Raw genomic sequence first — 20402 nt, forward strand, 5'->3', positions numbered from 1 at the left:
TTCTAATTTCCTTTATTAGATGGAACCTTGACAAAAAAAAATATACCTCCCAAAAGGCAAACATGCTCGGCCAGTCATCAAGGAACTGAAAGCGCATCCTCTATTTACCCCTGTATCTGCTAAGATCCTCACAGCCCCACCTTGTTAGACCATGTCAAACAAGCTGGGAAAATAGACAGAACCTCCTGCTATATAAGCCTCTGAGAGTGCAAGTGAACTAGTCCTTCTGGCCAGAAGCGGGCTGAGTACCTTAACACCGAACTCCATCCAGTATGGGGTTTGGTAGAGGGATGAGGGTGCCATTATGGGCCCTAGCATTCATGATCTGCAGCATCCAACAGAAAGGTAAAAACTCATTTCCTTTGCTTCTTTTACAAGAAAAAAGTACCAATGCAATTGAATATTTCAATTCACTTTCAAAATTATTCCTCATTCTATTTTGTGAGTCATGCAAATGTTTGAATTTCAAAGAGTTTTTCACCCTTTTAATACTGTTTCAGTTAAATGTTTAACAATTCCGAATAAACTGGGGTATTTTAATATTGTACTGCCTGAAGCGAAAACATTTAGTGACATCTTAATGGGGATTGAATGGGGATCAAATAGAAAAGTACGATTTGCGCCTCTCCTTGAAAAGTTATAAAGTATGAAATGCATGTTTCCTGGTTAGAAGTCTGTCAGAATACTAACATACTAACATTTTAAAGTTGCATATTACTGTATTCACTTGAATCTAATGCTCACCTTTTTGGGCCAAATTATGCTGTGAAAATGAAGGTGTGCATTAGATTTGATGGCACATTTACATTCGACAGCAAATCCTTTTTTTGGTTTCAAGGTTCTGAAAATTAAGTGTGCATTAGATTCGATGGTGCATTAGACTCTAGTAAATACGGTAGTATGTACAGCAGCTAAACTCCAAAGAAGATAGACAAAGAGGGGGACATCACTTTGCATTATCCCTCTACAGCCTTGTTCATATGAATGTATCTGATGTGTAAATTCTAGTGTGTGTATGTGTTATTTTTCAACGAAGTAGCTCCCAAATGCAAAATCCAAATGTTACCACCCCAGAAAAAAGCACTGAGGTGATCCCTAATTTACAAACAAGTCTGGGAGTTGCTTACTGAAGACCCACAAGTCTTCAGGCCTGAGCTTATCTTTTAATCAGGTCCCTCATTCTGTTTCCTGAACTACATTGGCTAAGAGGCAGGACAGAAAAGGCACAAAAATCCCCTCTATACAGGGCAGCAGGGGAGAAGAATTAAAACCCTTGTTTAGTCCCAAATGTTATCGGTCTCATTGTATGATAAAGGGTACTAGAGTCTCATTTGAATCAGGAAGCATTACTGATGCCATGTGAATTGCATCCTGGGATGTGGTTGATTGGTATAGTTCCTTACTAGGATTTAAGCCAAAACCTGTATTCAGTGCCAAAGTTCAGCACTGGAAAATGTGAAATAGAAATGAAGAAGAAATGAGAAATGGTGTTGAGTCTCAACCAACCCAGCTGACATAAATGAGGGGTAAGGCTTTTTCAGGGCAGGTGTGAGATTTCTAGGCAGGGATTAACATTTTAGGTCATCATCACTACCATCATCATCATCCAAGAGCATTATTTTGGAAGCAGATTCCATTAAAATCAATAGCGCTTGCTATCAATAGGACTTGAGTGCTGGGTATTTAGAGGTCTTGTGCCAGGTTCACTCCTCTTATCACAGTACAATTTTCCATTTACCTTCAATGAGGGACTCTTTCTTTGGATTTTTATCTATGTTTGTCTAATTTTATACCATCAATTAAGCCCCCACAGATATCTGTGAGATGTATAGCAAACTATCTTTAGTTAGATTGTGCCCCAAACCTTCCATCTGAAGACACTGAAGGCAGGCCCAGCAACAGCAATCGGCCAGATCAGGCATTCCTCATTGGCCAAACCCAAACCATTAATTGTGTCCTCTGCTGGACTCTTGGAAGTTTTAGAGCAGTGGGTGGCAATGTATCTAATGATACCTGTTGCAGTAACATCCTCCAGAGCCAAGATGTGTCAGAGCCCATCAATATTTTGGATGATAAAGATTTGAAAGATTGATTAATTTTGGCTGGATTGTGCCCATTCACGATATCTGTTAGTTTGATATACAAACTAAAAGGAAAATGCATATTTATAATTTCAATGAAATTGAGAACCACTGTCAGCAGCTGGTATAGTTAGAGTATCCACCAATCTCAGTCATGCATATTCTACACTTCGTGGTGAGTGTGCTCTTATAAGAGTTTCACACACTGCTTTTCGATTGCCAACTTTTGGATTGCTATCTTCCGCCATGGGCTTTCTGCACACTGGTGCAAAAGCACAATCATAGCATTTACCAGGCCCTGAAAGCTGAGATTATGGCTTTAATTGTTTAAAGAATGCACACAAATGAACATACATACAAATTATGGTTTTTCTGTTCCCTTTGTTTGTAGCTTCTAGTGCAGAAGGTGAATCGGGAAAGGTTACCATCATCCCACCATTGACAACAACACCAGTTATAACATGTAAGTCTACCCATAAACTGTCTCAGTTATTTCCTTGTATCTATCAGATATACTCATAAGAAAGGCAAAATGGATAAGGTCAAGAAACAGATGAATAGATGGGTAGATGATTCAACAGGTAAGTAACAGAACAAACATCTTGGCAAATTTGAAAAAAGCAATGCATTCTCTTTCTATGCAGGGCCCTCCCTAGGGCTGTACTCCTGGCACCCCTCTTATGGGTTTTTGGTGCCAAGTAAAAATGGTTTTATTTACTCAGGTATTTTATTGTGGCATATTGCAGGAGGCGAGGGCGTTTGCTGCTGCTTTTAAATTTCAGATTTTATCTGCGCTGTTTTATTTGTTGCAGTGCTGTTTTTACTCTTCTTATTGCTTTTATCTTGGCTTTATTACTTGCTCATTTTGTTTAGTTTTATCTTTATTTTTATCTCTCCTATCAAATTACTAAACAAAGAGAAAGAAGCAGAGAGGTTATAAAAGCGAGTTAAGCTGGTGGACATATAACACATGGACGCTGCAGTTCTTTACTCATGTACTGGGGAGCAGGGACTGTAGAACTCAATGGGACTTCTGATCTGTATAGGACTGCACTGTAAACAACCTTAAATAAAGCCCAGCCAAGGATGTTCCACTTTGTGCAAGTGCAGGCACCCAGGGAGGCTGCACAATGCAGACCACCATAGAGATGATATGAAGAATGAAAGGATGCTCCCAAACACTCCTTGGCCACCTCAGAAGCAAAGAAAGTGCATGTAATTTATTTTCTCATTAATTTGTAGAGAATGGTTAATATATATATATTTTTAAGTAGGTCTATTATTTCCCGATCTAGTATATATCTGCAGATATTTGCTCACCCCTAAAGAAAGGTAGAAATAAAGGGATATGCCTCACACTTCCTTGTGACCTTTGAAGGATTTCCATCTAGAGCAAAGAGATAACTGAAATCTAAACTATTTACTTTCCTTCTATGCTGTCACGGTGTAAGCACTTACTTATTTCTCATTGTAATGAGATTACAAAATTCCTGCCCAGGTTTTGGCAGGGGGTTTAAGGGGATGAAGGTGACAGTCTTTGTGCCAGTTATGAAAGGTCAAGGCAATGACTATATGGAGAGAGGTTGAGTATACACTATTTTCTTCCCATCTCTGGAGATCTTTTACACCTTTGTAGATTTTACACAGTAAAATCCCTTCTCCCCTTCACAGGTTTTAGTTCCCTTTGAGTGCTAAATAACGTATTGCACAGTGTTTGATCTTCTGTTCTCTAATTTAAACTTATTTTGTACTCAGTGTATATCCTGCAGTGAAATCTGATTCCAGTTGTGGGTAACAAAAGGGCACAGGGCTTTTCCTGCTTCTGTTGAGCATGCTCTGTTGGACTTTAGTAATAAATCCTGCCATAACTCTAGTTTATGTTGAACAACAGAATAACTTAAAGGATTATGTGTCTTCCTCTGATCCCCTACTCAGCCTGGTTGGGGAACCTGTGACGCACCAGATATTGCTGAACTCCCGAGTCCCATCATCTCCGACCACTGGATGTGCAGGCTAGGAGTGATGAGAGTTTGAGTCCAACAACATCTGGAGGGCCACAGCTTCTCCACTTCAGCCTAAGGGAAAGCTGGCATCAGCATCAACTTACTTCTGAGCTGAGCAGATAAAGTGGCAAAAGAAGTAACAGTGTCTACCCAGGGCAAATGCAGGCAAGGAACAAAAGCCTGTTTGTAATGGGTGATAAGCTAGTAATGTCACTATGTAAGCTGGCATAGAAAATGAAGAAATGAAGATGTTGTCAGCAGAAAGTGTGCAGTATACCTTTACAACCTTTTGTGAATTTGCAGCCTTCAACTCAGCTCATAATGGGCAAGTCTGCAGCACGTGGGGCCAATTCCACTACAAGACGTTTGATGGGGACATCTATTATTTCCCTGGGACCTGCAACTATGTATTTGCCTCCCATTGCAATGCTGCCTATGAGGACTTCAACATCCAGATCAGGCGCACAATGGTGAAAGACATTCCCACTATCAGTTCTGTCACCATGCGGTTGGATGGGACGGATTTTGAAATGCAAAAAGATGCCATTGTGGTGAATGGTGAAAGGTAATAACACAGACTTGTGTCCTGAGCAGACCTACTTCCTCAAATAGATTCCTTAATAGGCAGATAGAGTTCAGTCCTACCATGATCTAAGAACCAATAACCATGAGAGGTCCATGGTAGCCACTTCTAATCTGGGTGTCAGCGTCCAGCCAGTGGTGTGCAGTGACTACCATGTTCAGTATCAATCTGTGGTCCAACACCCAGAAATCCCCATGCTGAAGCACACTGAGAAATACATTAATGAAGCCATTAAAGGCTATTGAAAGCCCAAAATTCCCAACCACAGAGGAGGCTGCTTGTGGCCTCCAGTAGGCTTTGCTGCTGTGGTCACCATAGCCACATGCCCTTCTAATTTGTCTTGGGTGGGCATGAATAATTTTGCAGTAAGTTCTGTAACGGGATAGTTCAATCACTCATGATGGCAATTTGGCAGTTATACACCCTCAAAAAAAGCCACATGTCACTTTGCTTTGAATTACATATCCAGTATCTCTGATGCTTTCTCATCAGGGTTCAGCTGCCTTACACTGGATCAGGATTCGTTATTGAGAAATTTACCATCTATGTGAGAGTGATTGTCAAGCTGGGCCTAACCTTACTGTGGAATGAAAAGGACAGTCTAATGGTAAGTGCTACATAATATAGAGAATTGACAAGTGTGACCCCAGCAGAATGTGGCAGTGTAGAATGTTCCTGTTCAGTATCCCAGCCTGCCAGCCAGCCATGCCTTCCTTCGCAATACCCAATTCCACTCTCCCTTCCTGCTGCTTTTCTATTTCCCCACCCGCACCAGAAACTAAAATTCTGTCACCACTGAGCATGCTCAGTCTTCACAGGGTTGTTTGGGGGCAGGGATCACCCCTTTAGATCACCCGTAATATTTTTCTACTTCTGCAAGACTTGGATTTCCCATGAAGCATGCTGATACCTCCCTCGTATTTTTCACTAGCCTTGTTTTGGCTTCATCATAATCATCATAACCCAGCAGCTGAGTTTACTTTTTGTATGTATGATGTCACCTGAACAACATTACAGATAAAATCATGATACCACAAGGCAGTTTGTTGTATAGGGTCTTTGCAATATGCTCTTATGTCAACTCATGCAAGTTAACATCACAGATTTTCAGTAACTGGTGAAAAGAAACCACCCAAATAATTGCTTCTAAGTACAGATTGGGCTTTGATATGCACAAGGCTCTTTGGGGTATTCAGCCTGCCTGCCTGCCTGCCTGCCTGCCTCCCTCCCCACCCTCTCTCACACACATACATACCTAACATCCTGTTCTGTTCATAATAAGCTCTTAGTAAAAGGTAAAGGACCCCTGACAGTTAAGTCCAGTCGCAAACGACTTTGGGGTTGCGGCACTCATCTCACTTTACTGGCTGAGAGACCCGACGTTTGTCCACAGACAGTTTTTCTGGGTCATGTGGCCAGCATGACTAAGCCACTTCTGGTGAAACCAGAGCAGCGCACGGAAACACCATTTACCTTCCCGCTGGAGCGATACCTATTTATCTACTTGCACTTTGATGTGCTTTCGAACTGCTAGGTTGGCAGGAGCTGGGACCAAACAATGGGAGCTCACCCCATCACGGGGATTCGAACCACTAACCTTCTGATCGGCAAGCCCTAGGCTCAGAGGTTTAGACCACAGTGCCACCCGCATCCCCTTACTTACTTCCCTTACAAATCTTATTTGCAGTCAGTATCTAACTGCAGAAATCAACCAAGATATGTTTCCACTTGACATTTTATCTCTATTTTCAAAGAGATGAAAACACATTTGGATTACACATTTAGCATATTCACATTTTTGCAGGAGGTGCCACCTGTTGCTTCAATTTTTCATTTTCTAGTAAAATTTCTCTTTTATAGGCCTAACCTTATCTATAGATTGCAGAGCAGGGAATCCCATTCAAAGAACAGAAAGCATAAGTGGAGAAGAGTCAGCTGCTTTTATATATATACTGTAAATATTACAATGAAAACTAGGTTGTTATGAATAGCACAGACTGGCTGAGACTCACAAATGATACCCCAATTTTCTATTCACTAAATTTGAATTGCAACATTGATGGAAGTTATCTTGGTGTCTCCAGTGCAGCTGCTGTCTTGAATTTTCAATCTATATCATGGAGAGTGATATTAACTTTCATCAACTTTCTCATATATAATTTCAGCTGGAACTTGATAAAAAATATGCCAATCAGACCTGTGGACTTTGTGGGGATTTTAATGGCATTCCACAATACAATGAGTTTTATTCAAACGGTAAGTATCAAAAACACTGCTTATTGAAATTGGGTATCAACTATTTATATGTCATGATTCATTGAGTGCTGTGGAACTACAATCTCTTCAGAGGTTTGGCTTTTCATCCATTTCAAAATATTTTAAGTGGTATAAGCAGTGCTTTGTGGGGGGGAGAAAAGATGTGCTGGTATTCATATACATATTGATAAAAATGACAGCACAAAATGGCTATCATTGGCGGCGGGGGTGGGGGGAATGAAGTGCCAGTAGTCTGTTCTAGTAAGCACCCATCATAAGAAAAAGCCCCAAGGATAAAAACCTGGTGGATTTGTCTGATATGTGTCATTCTTCACTTTTAAAATCAACAACACACATTGAATATTAAGATATTAGGTGAATTTCTCTATTCATGCTCATTGAAATAGATTTTCAACATATGGATGATATTGATAGCATTAAGTAAATGAATTAGTGATTGGAAAAACATTTCTATTTCTGAGGTTCTAAACCAAGGCCACCATAGTGCCCTCAGACACAAGCTGCGATGCATAAGACCCTTTGCTCTTCCCAATGTTTTATCCTTTTAATTAAAAAATCATGATGACATTTTGTTGTTGAGTGGAAGAGTTGCTTGCTTTTTCTGTCTGTGTTAATTTGTTTGGGTGGGGTGTAGATATTTTGCTTGCTTTGATAGATGGTTCAGCATTGTTGCTTTAGCTTCTGAAAAATGAGTACTCTTGTTTCTCCTCGGCTTGTTTTTGCTGCAATCATACTTACCTACTGAGATTGCTGTTAGGGGGAATGTTGGCCAATGGTGTTTTTACGTCAATAGAGAAGACGTACTGAAGCTTGTACATAGTCAAAAGGCCCTTTGAAAGTTACTGTTGCTACAGGGGAGCTGCTTTTCTCCCAAACAGCCTCAGTAAACAGCCATTGGGGTTGGGGGGGGGGCACACACACGACCTCTCTGTGGAATTGACAGTCCTCCTGGAAAGGTAGCAAATCTGAAGTTGGGACCCTCACTCACATAGTTGGTTGTTTAAACATTGCCTTGGTCACACAGGAGCTACCCATGGAGAAGTGACTTCCACGCAACTAGGGTTCAGAATCATGTACTGTTCCCATAGAGTCAATAGCCTTTTCCCCATTGAAACAGGTGTATGCTTCAGCCCATGCTGGCCCTTTTCTATCCCACTGGCTGACAGAGTGCCATGTGATCTGTACAGTTCTCCCAGCTGGTGCTCTAAAGGGTTGTCCCAGCGGGGGGAAGCATCTGGTTTTCCACAAGGTATTTACTGCACATCCCATTGTGCTATAATGCTTTACTAAGAGTAGGGGAATCCCTCTCAGCATCTCATTTGCCAAACTGGAACGAGAACCTCTATGCAAGATACTTTCTCATATGAATCTTTTTGAAGTCATGGTTGCTGTTTTTCATTATAGGGGCCGAAATAACTACTTTGCAGTTTGGGAATATGCAGAAAATGAATGGGCCGACAGAAGAATGTGAGGATCCTACGCCGGTCTCTCTGAGCAACTGCACTGATGAATTTGTAAGAATTTTTTTGCTTATTCTTACACTTTACATTTGTTTTATTTCCAAAAGGATGCTTAAATCTTAAGGAAGAATTGTAATGGCAGAGAAAATATGTTGTTGTTTCCTCAGCTCCTGAAATTAACATTATAAGCTCCTTGTTGCAAGAACCTGATTTCTTTTCCTTGTATTTATGGCACTTTACAAAGTGCCCTGTGTACTAAATATGTCATTGTCATCTAAGACAGGAATGGGTAAACTTGTCATTCTTCACATGTAGCTGGACTCTCCAACAAGAATGGCCACTGATGAGAAACATTGAGAGCTAGAGCCTGACGACATCCGGAAGGCCACAGATTCCTCATCCCTGATCTAGGATCAGTTAATCACCATTAAAAACAGTCCTTCTTGATAAAAACTTTTTGCTTTTGCTTTTTCATCTAGGAGCTTTGCCAGCATGTACTGACTGGCTCTTCATTCTTTCAATGCAATGCTGTGGTGGGAGTTAATGACTACATTGAGGCTTGTGTACAAGACTTGTGCCTCTGTAAACAAGAAGACATCACCTCCTGTCTCTGTGACACTTTTGCTGAATATTCCCGGCAATGTGCTCATGCTGGTGGGGAACCTCAGAACTGGAGAAGCCCAGACCTGTGCCGTAAGTGTAAAAGTGTAAATTAGTCAATTATTTCAGCTGGACATTTGATACAGCTTGAAATGATATTCAGCAATTACTCTGGTGAACTGGAAATTAGAAGGTACAATCCAAAGTGGAGTACACACAAAGTTGCATGCTTATAAAGGTATTAATTAATTAATTGAATTTGTATACTGCCCTATACCCGCAGGTTTCAGGATGAGCACCTGACTAGTGGATGAACACCAGGCTGTAAGAAGCTCAAGTGTTTCACAGATCCCTATATTGAGTTTGTCCTGCTTATGAATGACTTGCATAAGTAGCAGGTGGTGGGAGATAGATACCTCTAACTTGCAGGTGATACATAGCTGAGAGAAACTGGAAAAGAAGCAGACTAGAGGACATGGTGACAGCTCGGAGTTATTTGAATGTATCAGAACACTGTGTTTTCAGCAATCAAATGATAAATGCAACTAATTTAGAAGTTTAGATATTCATCTGCTCATCAACTCTACTGTTTTGGGCAATGACGAGTCTGGGAGGTATGATCTGCAGTGCATGGAGAAATGAAGTAATCAGAGATGCCCCAGCTTATATTACTCCTGCTTTTGAGAGGACCTTTTCCCCACAGTCTTACCACTTGAGCAATAAACTATGAAAGGAGAGAAAGTCCATCAGGCAGATGTGTTCAGAAGGAGATATTAATAAAATGTAACTAATGTCTATTAACCAGCTAGGCCACCAGGGCCCACAAAAAAGTGGAGGCACATATACCACTGAGCAAATGGCAAGCCACAATACATGCCTGGTTGGTCACATGATGTGCAGGGCCACTCCATTTTGGCTGGAGGGTCAGATCCAACAGTGGCTAACCCTCTGGGAGGGCCACTTTGACAGGTCAATGGGGTCTGAATTTCCAGCTGTGGCCTGAATTCCAACAGTGCAGAATGGCTTCAATTACAGAATCAGGACCACACTCTTAAGTCTACTTCCGATTCTTCCTTCTGGCACCTTTTGCATTTGATGCTTTTTTCTGTCACCTTGCAGGGCAGCAGAAAAAGGCACCAAATTCAAAAAGCGTCAGATTCAAGCCACAGCTTGAAGCTTCCCACACCTAAGACCATATGAAACCAGGCACAGGGGAGCTGGCCAGATTCAGAAGTCAGGTGGGCTGGTGGTTCCCCACCACTGCTCTAGCATAATGAAAAAAATCATAGGAATTATAATAGACCCCAGTCAAAATATTCATCAGTTGTGGTATGTGGCTACAAAAGAAAGCAGATGCCATTTGGAGTTGCAGCAGAAAAGCATTAAATGCAACACACAGAAGGCAGGTCTCTGTTCAAGGCAGAATCACTATAAGGAATTGTTTATTAGCTGAGTGTGCTGCGTGTATCAAAGGGGAACTGAGTTATAATTAATATCCTTCTTTTCAGCAATGGAATGCTCTTCCAACATGCAGTATCAAGAATGTGAATCACCCTGTACAGACACTTGCTCCAACTCTGAAAGATCTCAGCTGTGTGAGGACCACTGTGTGGATGGTTGCTTCTGTCCACCAGGTAAGCTTCCACCTTTGTATCCAACTGTTGTAGCCCTTTACACACTTGCTTAGTAGTAAGCGCCACAGATCTTAATGGGGCACTTGCCTCATGGTATTCAACATGCAAGCAAGGAAATCTACAGAAAAGGCATGTTGTTTTTAGGAAAAGAGATGGTACAATTTGTGTCAGGGAAGCTGTGCATGTAACCAACTCTCATTTAACATCTTTTAACCATTATAATGTTTAAGTTATTTCTTCCTTTAGGAACTGTATATGATGACATTGACAATGCTGGCTGCATCCCCCACGAGCAGTGTTCCTGTGTTTATAATGGAAAATCCTATGCTCCAGGAACAACTTATTCAGACAACTGCCGTTCTTGGTAATTGACAACCTTTAATATGATGAACAAGTACTTTGTGTAGGAATCTAGGCTTGATCCATGATTTCAACATTTTAAAAGCTCTGCCTAATTATTTGAATGAGTTATTTCTGAACATGATTTCCAATGAAAGTTCAGCTGTATTTGTGATATTTCCTTACCTTGGCTTCTGCCTAGTGCAGGGGTCGGCAACATGTGGCCCACGAAGACCATTTTAAAGGCCCCTGAGCCACCCCACCCGCTTAGCGAGTCCTTAGCCCGCTGCACTAAACCAGCACAGCATGGCGTGGGGACTCACTGAGCAGCGCCAGAAATCACATCTGCGCACGTGCAGATACCGGAAATCACGTCTGTGCATGTCCAGACACCAAAAAACGCTTCTGTGCAGGCATGATTTCTGGCATCTGGGCATGCGCAGAAGCGATTTCCAGCACCGCGGACATGCGCAGATGCAATTTCCGGCCCATGGCCAGTAAACCTTGCCAACCCCTGGCCTAGTGGCCACACTCCAGCTTATGTTCACATGCATGTCACATTAGCCCTGCCCATAAGGCCTCTGCTAGCCATTCTGCTACATAAAAAAGGTAAAGGACCCCTGACAGTTAAGTCCAGTTGTGAACGACTCTGGGGTTGTGGCGCTCATCTCGCTTTACTGGCCGAGGGAGCCGACGTTTGTCCACAGACAGTTTTTCTGGGTCAGATGGCCAACATAACTAAGCCGCTTCTGGCAAAATCAGAGCAGTGCACAGAAACACCGTTTACCTTCCCGCCAGAGCGGTACCTACGGTATTTATCTACTTGCACTTTGACATGCTTTTGAACTGCTAGGTTGGCAGGAGCAGGGACCGAGCATCAGGAGCTCACCCCGTCATGGGGAGTCGAACCGCCAACCTTCCAATCGGCAAGCCAAAGGCTCAGTGGTTTACACCACAGCACCACCCACGTCCTATTCTGCTACACACCGAGCTGCTATTTGGGCATGACCAAATGAAGCCAGTCTTTTGTACAACTCAATGGGTCAGGATTACCACTGAGATGGTTTAGTAGTGACTTTTCACATCATTAAGCTAAAATTCTGCAGTAACAATAGGATCCTAGGAAACTGCCTTCTGCCAGATTATGCTATTTGTTCATCTTGACTATTGTTATCTACTCTGACTGGCAGGCAGGGATCTTTCCCATTGCATGCTACTTCACCCTTTTTACTAGAGATTTCAGGAATTGAATCTGGAACCTTTTGCATGTAAAGTTTGTGCTTCTCACTGAGCTGTGGAACCCTTCATAGGGAAGAATTCAACATTGCGCTAAAGCACCTTTGGTGGACTACAACTCCCATCATTCCTAGCTACCAGGACCAGAGGTGATGGGAGTTGTGGTCCAACATCTGGGGATTCAAGTTTGAGAAAGGCAATCATTCCATCAGGGCAAGCATTTTGGTCCTTTCCCTACTTCCCCCGCATGCTGTTCCAGGGTTTCTCCTGACCTCCCCCCCAAGCCAAGTTCAGAGGGCACCGGGGGCATGGCAGGAGGAGAGGAAGGAAAGTCCTATTGGACAAGCAGTCCTTGTGTGGAACTTCCTCTGATGGGACGCATTAGATGAGTCCCACCCATAGCTTTTAAGTTCCCACATGTTGACGCTTTAAACACAAAGCTGTGCTGGTTCCTACACTTTACAAATGTTTCCACATACACTTCAAAAAATGGAACTAATAATGGAAAATAATATAAGCTAATGTCAGTGGCAATATCTTTCCTTAAAATGTATGTTTCTTCTCTTTCTTCCTTTACTTCAAGTTCCTGTGTTGGCGGCCAATGGAACTGCATAGAACTCCCATGTCCTGGCATTTGCTCAGTAGAAGGTGGATCACACATCTCCACTTTTGATAAAAAACGTTATAATGTCCATGGAGATTGCGTTTACGTTCTCTCAAAGGCAAGTCACTTAAGATATACTGTCACTATAATTAGCAAAAATGTCCCCATTACCACAGTGCTATACAGGCACACAAACACACACTAATCCTCTTTCTGGGATTATAAAACCAGTGTAATTGTTCCAATAGTAAATCCCTTGCTTTGGATATCATGGCACACAGCTTATTCAGTTTCCCTTTACAAGTTTTAAATCCCTCTCACTTCCTTATTGCTTCTACATTATCACACCATTATTTTCCCTAAAGCAGTAATGTTTTTTTTTTAGATGTGTAGAAGACACAGACTCAGAAGAGACACCTTTGGGGAAAATTAATAAAGTGGGGGGTGGGGGGGTAGAATCTCATTTCAGGAGAATTAGATATGATACGACAATGAAACAGAAATAAAGTTGTTCAGGGAGATGCCACACATTCAAATAAAAGGCCCATGAGAGTGCCCTAAAACAACTAGGGAAGTTTGCTTACATATTGTTAAGAAGCCCAACATTCAATATCTATAAAGGGGGGAAGTAGCAGATTTTCCTGTTCAACAGTTTTGATTCAAAATGTTTACTCTCTCATTTAAAAGATCCTGAATCAGTTTCCCTAGCTAAAGCAACCTTTATAAGAAGTTAAGTCAAATCCTAAAACCAAAATACTTTTGAGTTTAAGGAAGCTAGAACTGTGCATCTGCGATACTTTTTCAGTGCAATCTTAATTTCTAGGTGCTATTGCAGTAAGTTTGCGATGCAGGTGGTAATTCTTGGGTGTTGGCTTGCTTTTTTAGTTTTGTGGAGATGATACATTTAGTGTTCTCGGAGAACTCCGCAAATGTGGCCTGACAGAGACTGAGACATGCTTGAAGATGGTTGCCCTCAACATCAATGGAGACCAGACTGTAAGTTTCTAAACCAAAGGATCGAGAACACCTTATAAGCCACAATGCTTTAAGAGACAGGAGTAACTGGGGGGGTATTCAATTCCATTCACATTTAAAGGCACACCTGGCTAATTCACACTTTCCAAAACTATATGGGGATTTAAACACAGGCACTCTTCAAAATTTGCACTTCTATGAAACTTTCAGTACAGCTCTGTAGCCAAATAATTTGTGCAAAAATGTATAAACTGAAGCTTAAAATACACTTTAAGTACAATTTAAGTGTGCTTAAAAATTGAATTAGTGAAAATAACATGCAAAAATGCATTATAGTAAGAGAAACAGCTTTGCAAAAATGTGTATGTGAGCCAATTTGCATACAAACAAAATTGCATAAAACGTTTGCATTAAAATGCTGATAAATTTTCATGAGGAGTTTTTGTAAAAATGCAAACTGATCTGGAAATGTGGAGAACTAAGCTTGAGACTGGAAAAACAAGAAACTGAGAGAGACTAAAAATGACAGATTCACCCATTCCTAGAACAGAATCTGTATGTAAAGGCAACTTGCTTTTTCTAGCTGATGCCCAAAGTATTAGATGTCAGAATAATAAAGTATCAAATAAATTGCCCTTATGTATTCCTGAAGACAATGGGTCAGATCCAGACAACCAGTGAGTGGAACTGTACTCATGGAAGTGGGAGGTTTTTGTTGATACCCGCAACACCCAAGGAGCTACTCCAAAGAGTTGGAGGACCTCCCAGAAGAACATGGGAAGCAGTACAGTAAGCTGCTAGGGAAAGTAGTAGAAATCATCTCTCCTGACTCTTTTTTGTGAGTAGGACTCTCTGCTGGGATGCCAGCTCCACCATGAAAAGGAGATCTTCCATGACAATAATCAGCTCTGAAAAGGCATATAGTCCATGAAAAGCAAAATGACTTAGTACCCACAAAAGTTCAATTAGAGAATGACTACAAAATGTGTTTTAAATTGGTTGGAAGAATGTCGTTGAAAGAACTATTTGAAAGGGAGGAAGAATGGGGCATGGGGGTGGGATAATCAGTTGAGGTTTTAAATCATAAAAGCCAACACTGTCAACCATATTGTTCAGAACCTATCATCTTTTTTTTTACCAGTTTATGAAATTATGGTGTAATTTGTGCCCCTTACTGTTCACAATAATGAATGCACAGAGAGACGGAAAGAATCAGGATTGGATTGATGGAGCATCCTTTGAATTTATTTATGAACAATATGCTTCTTATAGTTGGCAACCTGCCAAAAGCTTTGCCTTTTTTAACATGCATATTAGATAGATGATAGATGATAGATAGATAGATAGATAGATAGATGATAGATAGATAGATAGATGATAGATAGATAGATAGATAGATAGATAGATAGATAGATGATAGATGATAGATAGATTGATGTAAAAAGTGTCCGGCCTCAAAATCAACCATTCAAGATTGGTTATATTAATGCTGAACACTCCCTAATTTCACTTATCTGATAGCAGGACCTGCATGTAATAGTTTTTATCCCCCCCCCCCATAAAGCTTATTAGAAGAAACACAAGATGTAATTTATCGCCAAACTCATTGTTACTCCTTTCCTCTTTGTCACCAGACCATTGTGATCAGTCCTAATGGTGGTGTATTAGTCAACTCGCTCTACACTCAGTTGCCTCTATCAGCAGGTATGTTGCATGTCAGAAACTTCTGTTTGCCATGGCAGCCTTAAAAGTTTTGAAATCTTAGGGGCAAGCTCAGCAGAAGGGCTTGCTACTCCACAAGCTAGCAAGGTTTGATTGGGTTACTATTTTCGCTTTTCCAGTTCTGCTGAGAAAAGAAAGTTGGGTTTGTGTAGAGCAAGTGTGGGGAGCCTGTGGCCCTCCGAATGTTGCTAGACCACTACTCCCATCAGCCCTAAGAAGCATGGCCAATAGCAGAGTTGATGGGCATTGTAGTTCAGCAACACTTGGAAGACCAAATGTTCTCCACAACTAATGTAGAGGTTTCCCCTGGAAATGAAGGATTCTCTTACAAACAGCCATGTTTTAATAACATCCAGCCACAGCTACTATAATATAATGCATTGTATGTAAGGCAACCTTTGAAAGGAACTTCCAGATTAGGTAGCAAGTTTGTTAACCAGGACTCTCCATAATGAGAATATAAACTTCTGCTGTTTACTACAAGGTCCTAAGCAATTTCTGTAGCTGAGACCAGAGTATGTGAAGGACAGCCACCTCCTATAGGAAACTACTTATCAACTGAGATATATTTTGTGAAAGGTCTTTCACCTGATGTCCAGAGATTAAGGAGTTGGCTGCCAGATATAAGCCCTTTTTTGCACCCCATTTATGGGACTGCCTTCTAAAAGATGTCTGGTGCCATCGTTGTTATCATTCTGGTGCCAGACTATTCTATCATATTCCCCCAATCCTTTGATGGTTACGATTTGTTAGATCCATGCCATATATGTCACATTATTGTTTCAGTTCATACCACTGAAACATCAACAAAACTGGGGCAAACGATGATATGGTGGCCAATGTAGATTGGGCTGATGGTTGGGCACAATCTGAATGTAAACATATAACTGTTACAACTTGTATCAAACCCTTCACACATCCATCCAGCCCACAATCACAACATGCCAATGTGCTTGCATGAATTGGCCTTCACAAATCTGGTTCTTCTTTTCCTGAGTAATGGATGGCAGTTGCAGCTCTGAATCTCATAAGAATGGTGTCTTCTTTGTCCATAGCTAATGTAACCATGTTCAGACCTTCGTCCTTCTTCATCATTGTGCATACAAACTTTGACCTTCAGCTAGTAATCCAGCTCGTACCCACAATGCAATTGTATATTCATGTGGATCCATCTTTCAAAGGAAGGACTTGTGGTAAGAAGTATTTTAAAGCAAAAAGAAATTTGTGGCATGCCTGGGGGGCAAAGTATTGTAAAACTGGACTATAAAACTCTTTGGGATTTCTTTCAAAGGTCTCTGCGGAAACTTTGACAAGCGCCAGATGGATGACTTCACAGCCATAAGTGGAGTGGTGGAAGGAACAGCATCTGCATTTGCTAACACCTGGAAAACTCAGGCTGCATGTCCCAACATCAAACAAAGTTTTGAGGACCCTTGCACGCTTAGCATTGAAAATGGTAGGCATATTTGAGAATTATAAGCAAGACTCACAAACACTTCAAAATTACAATTCTACCTAGCTCATGGGGGAAATTAATAGAAATAAACAAATTAGAAGAACTGACTGAAAACAAATATTAATAAATGGGGAAATCCGGGAAAATAAATAACAATAAAACCTTGCAAATCAAGATCCTGTGGCCACAATCTAAACAGAAGAAGTTAGGTATGCCACCCCCCATTGAAATAAGTGGATGTACACGTGGCTACCTCTTTTTTAGACTGTGGCTTGTAAGTTTTGCAAGTAGTCTATAAACTGACAGCCCTGTGCATAATTGGGTATATTGGGTATCTGTAGCATGCACATATTCAAGATTTAGATCATTTCCTTCCTCAGTCCATGGCTTTAGGAGGTTCAGCAATGAGTGAACAGCAATGAGTAGAACAAGCATTGTAGCAGCACCAGGTTATCTTGTCTAGAGTCAGTGATGTGAGTTGAGAGAAAAGCTGCCATTTGCACCTATAGAAATTCCCAAAATGATATGGATTAATTTCTTCTCTTTGTAGAAAAATACGCCCGACATTGGTGTGGATTGCTGACTGACTCGGAAGGACCTTTTGCTAAATGTCATGCCTCAGTTAATCCAGCTTCTTATCATACGGTATGAAGCTATCTGTTACCTCTCATTGAAAACAGTTTATTGGAGGAAGTTGAAAAGTATCTTTGGTTGGGGTAGGCAACCTGGTGTCCTACAGATATTTTGGACTGCAACTCCCACTGTCCATGACAATTGGCCATGCTAGCTGGGACTGGTGGGAATTGTAGTCATAAACATCTGGAGGGCACCATGTTGGCTAATCTATAAGGAAACATACTGGTGGGACAAGACCAAATGGGTGGAACTAAATGAAAGGTGTCATCAGTATAGGATCACTGAGGTCCAAGCCATACCATCACATGTTTCAGGGATGGGGCAAGGTATGTCATTTCACAGAGAAAAGCAGAAATCAACAACTGGAGAGGGTGAAACTGACAAGGGAGTAGGAGAGCTGATGTTCTGAAGGCTGGGAGAAAAGCCAGTCAGGATTTGACTAGAAGGCATAGGAGAGTTTAAAGGACTAGTTCACAAATGCATGCACATCACTTGATGACTACAGTATCAAATGCTGATTCCATGAGTAAATTGGCCCAGTGGCGGAAGAAGGGGGTGTGGGGGTGCAGGTCTCCCCAGGTGTCATCACTGACATAATGACAAAAATGTGAGGTTTTTTTAATAAATTGGGCTCATGAAACTTTTTAGTTCAGTCAACAAACGTAGCGAAATGCGGCTGGCACTGGGCGCTACACCACGGGGGCCGGCACTTACCATGGGGCCTGCAGCGTGCCCGAGCCACATGTCTCTCCTGGGAGTGACGTGGTGGCTTGGGCACCTGCAGGCTCTGTGCTGCCTGAAACGGCAGCGTAGGACTTGCATCTGCCCTCTGCCTCTCCCTCAGCTGTCCTACAGCTGAGGGGGAGATGGCAGAGAGGCTCCATAAAGCCCACTCCGCCCCATGGGTGGCTCGTCCCACCCCCAGCTGCAGGACATGTGTGCCGTACCCAGCACCCAAGCGGCTAGCTATGCCACTGAATGGGCCATCACAAATCAAACACAGTGGTACCTCGGGTTACATACGCTTCAGATTACAGACTCCGCTAACCCAGAAATAGTGCTTCAGGTTAAGAACTTTGCTTCAGGATGAGAACAGAAATCATGCTCTGGCACTGTGGCGGCAGCAGGAGGCCCCATTAGCTAAAGTGGTGCTTCAGGTTAAGAACAGTTTCAGGTTAAGAACAGACCTCCAGAACGAATTAAGTTCTTAACCCGAGGTATCACTGTACCACAGACAAGGTTTTCATGCCATTCCATATCACCACACATAAACTTTTCAAAAGAGTCAGTTCACATATTCTCCTCTGTATCATCAACTGATGAGAAATCTAGTGTTGCACATGTATGAGCTCACTGGCTTTAAGACTTCTGTGTCAGATGAATGTCTGAACTCAATGAGTAGTATTCTGTGACAGGTAAAGGTAAAGGGACCCCTGACCATTAGGTCCAGTCATGACCGACTCTGGGGTTGCGGCGCTCATCTCGCTTTATTGGCCGAGGGAGCCGCCGTACAGCTTCCAGGTCATGCGGCCAGCATGACTAAGCTGCTTCTGGTGAACCAGAACAGTACACGGAAATGCCATTTACCTTCCCGCTGGAGCGGTACCTATTTATCTACTTGCACTTTGACGTGCTTTCGAACTGCTAGGTGGGCAGGAGATGGGACCAAGCAACGGGAGCTCACCCCGTCACGGGGATTCGAACCGCCAACCTTCTGATCGGCAAGTCCTAGGCTCTGTGGTTTAACCTACAGCGCCACCCGCGTCCCACGTATTCTGTTATAGTCCTACTCAAAGTAGACCCACAGAAGTTAATGGCCATAAGTAACTTGGGTTCATTGATTTCAGTGGGTCTAGTCTGAGTAGGAATACTTCCGTCATCTCCTGGATCTAAATATAGATAAATATTTCCCCCTTTCATTCACATACACGCCACATGATACTTCATTTTGCTTTGAAGCATAATGCTTATAATCCTGAGTTGCCTGCAAGTAATGTTGATTTCCCTTTCCAGTTACGAACCAAAATGTAAGACTGACAATAGTGAAACTCAGAACTGAAAATCCAATTTGGGTCAGCAATTGTTGTATTGCTAAAATGGCCTGAAGGCACATGATACAATTCTACTGCTGAAGCCAAGTACATCAAGCCCCTGCCTGCTAAAGGATGAGAGATGACACTGAATGGGATATAAGTTAGTCTGAAAAAAAGTTACAAGTGAAATCTAATCTAGTCAAATTGAGAAATGGTAGGAAAAGGATAATTGACTTGGAATGGATTGTTTTTAATAAGAGCATTTTCCTCTTCCCTAGAATTGCATGTTTGACACCTGCAACTGTGAAAGAAGTGAGGATTGCATGTGTGCTGCCCTCTCTTCCTATGTTAGAGCCTGTGCAGCTGAAAAAGTAGAGCTTCCAGGATGGAGGACCAATGTCTGTTGTAAGTCTTCTAAACAGCCATCTTGGGTCTTAAAATGAAAGAACTTTTTGTGCCAATGAATCTTAGCATTTTCCTTGTCTTGCTGGGATCTCTTAGTGATGGTCTAGAGTAACAGACTTCAGGACACATCCCCCCCCCAAAAAAAAAATTCCTTTTTTTTTTAAATGATGGATCTAGTCATGGGCATTCGTGCCTTGATTTTATCCAGGCTAGGTTTCTGCAATGCACTCTATGTGGAGATGCCTTCCAAAAGCATCTGGGAGCTGCAGATTTCACAATGCTGCAGCCACGCTACTATCTGAGGTGAATGTATGGAACACATCACTAATACTACTCTAATTTCACTGGCTATCTGCTT

The 20402-nt window shown here is 41.9% G+C and overlaps 1 protein-coding gene across 1 annotated transcript in view; it reads left to right on the plus strand.

Annotated features, from left to right (window-relative positions):
- Positions 1-220: 220 nt before the first annotated feature.
- LOC310749638 (mucin-5B-like) overlaps positions 221-20402 on the plus strand; it is a 61445-nt gene continuing 41263 nt past the window's right edge. The window contains exons 1-16 of the mRNA XM_083586929.1: positions 221-345; positions 2473-2544; positions 4388-4649; positions 5160-5274; positions 6833-6923; positions 8349-8458; positions 8884-9097; positions 10513-10638; positions 10885-11002; positions 12797-12935; positions 13703-13813; positions 15427-15496; positions 16570-16707; positions 16806-16970; positions 17521-17615; positions 19918-20044. Of these exons, the coding sequence (XP_083443055.1) occupies positions 273-345; positions 2473-2544; positions 4388-4649; positions 5160-5274; positions 6833-6923; positions 8349-8458; positions 8884-9097; positions 10513-10638; positions 10885-11002; positions 12797-12935; positions 13703-13813; positions 15427-15496; positions 16570-16707; positions 16806-16970; positions 17521-17615; positions 19918-20044 (2026 nt within the window). The 5' untranslated portion in view covers positions 221-272. The remainder of the gene's footprint in view (positions 346-2472; positions 2545-4387; positions 4650-5159; positions 5275-6832; positions 6924-8348; positions 8459-8883; positions 9098-10512; positions 10639-10884; positions 11003-12796; positions 12936-13702; positions 13814-15426; positions 15497-16569; positions 16708-16805; positions 16971-17520; positions 17616-19917; positions 20045-20402) is intronic.

The sequence above is a fragment of the Podarcis filfolensis genome (assembly GCF_964270895.1).
Source record: "Podarcis filfolensis genome assembly, chromosome: 1".
Lineage (NCBI taxonomy): Eukaryota > Metazoa > Chordata > Lepidosauria > Squamata > Lacertidae > Podarcis > Podarcis filfolensis.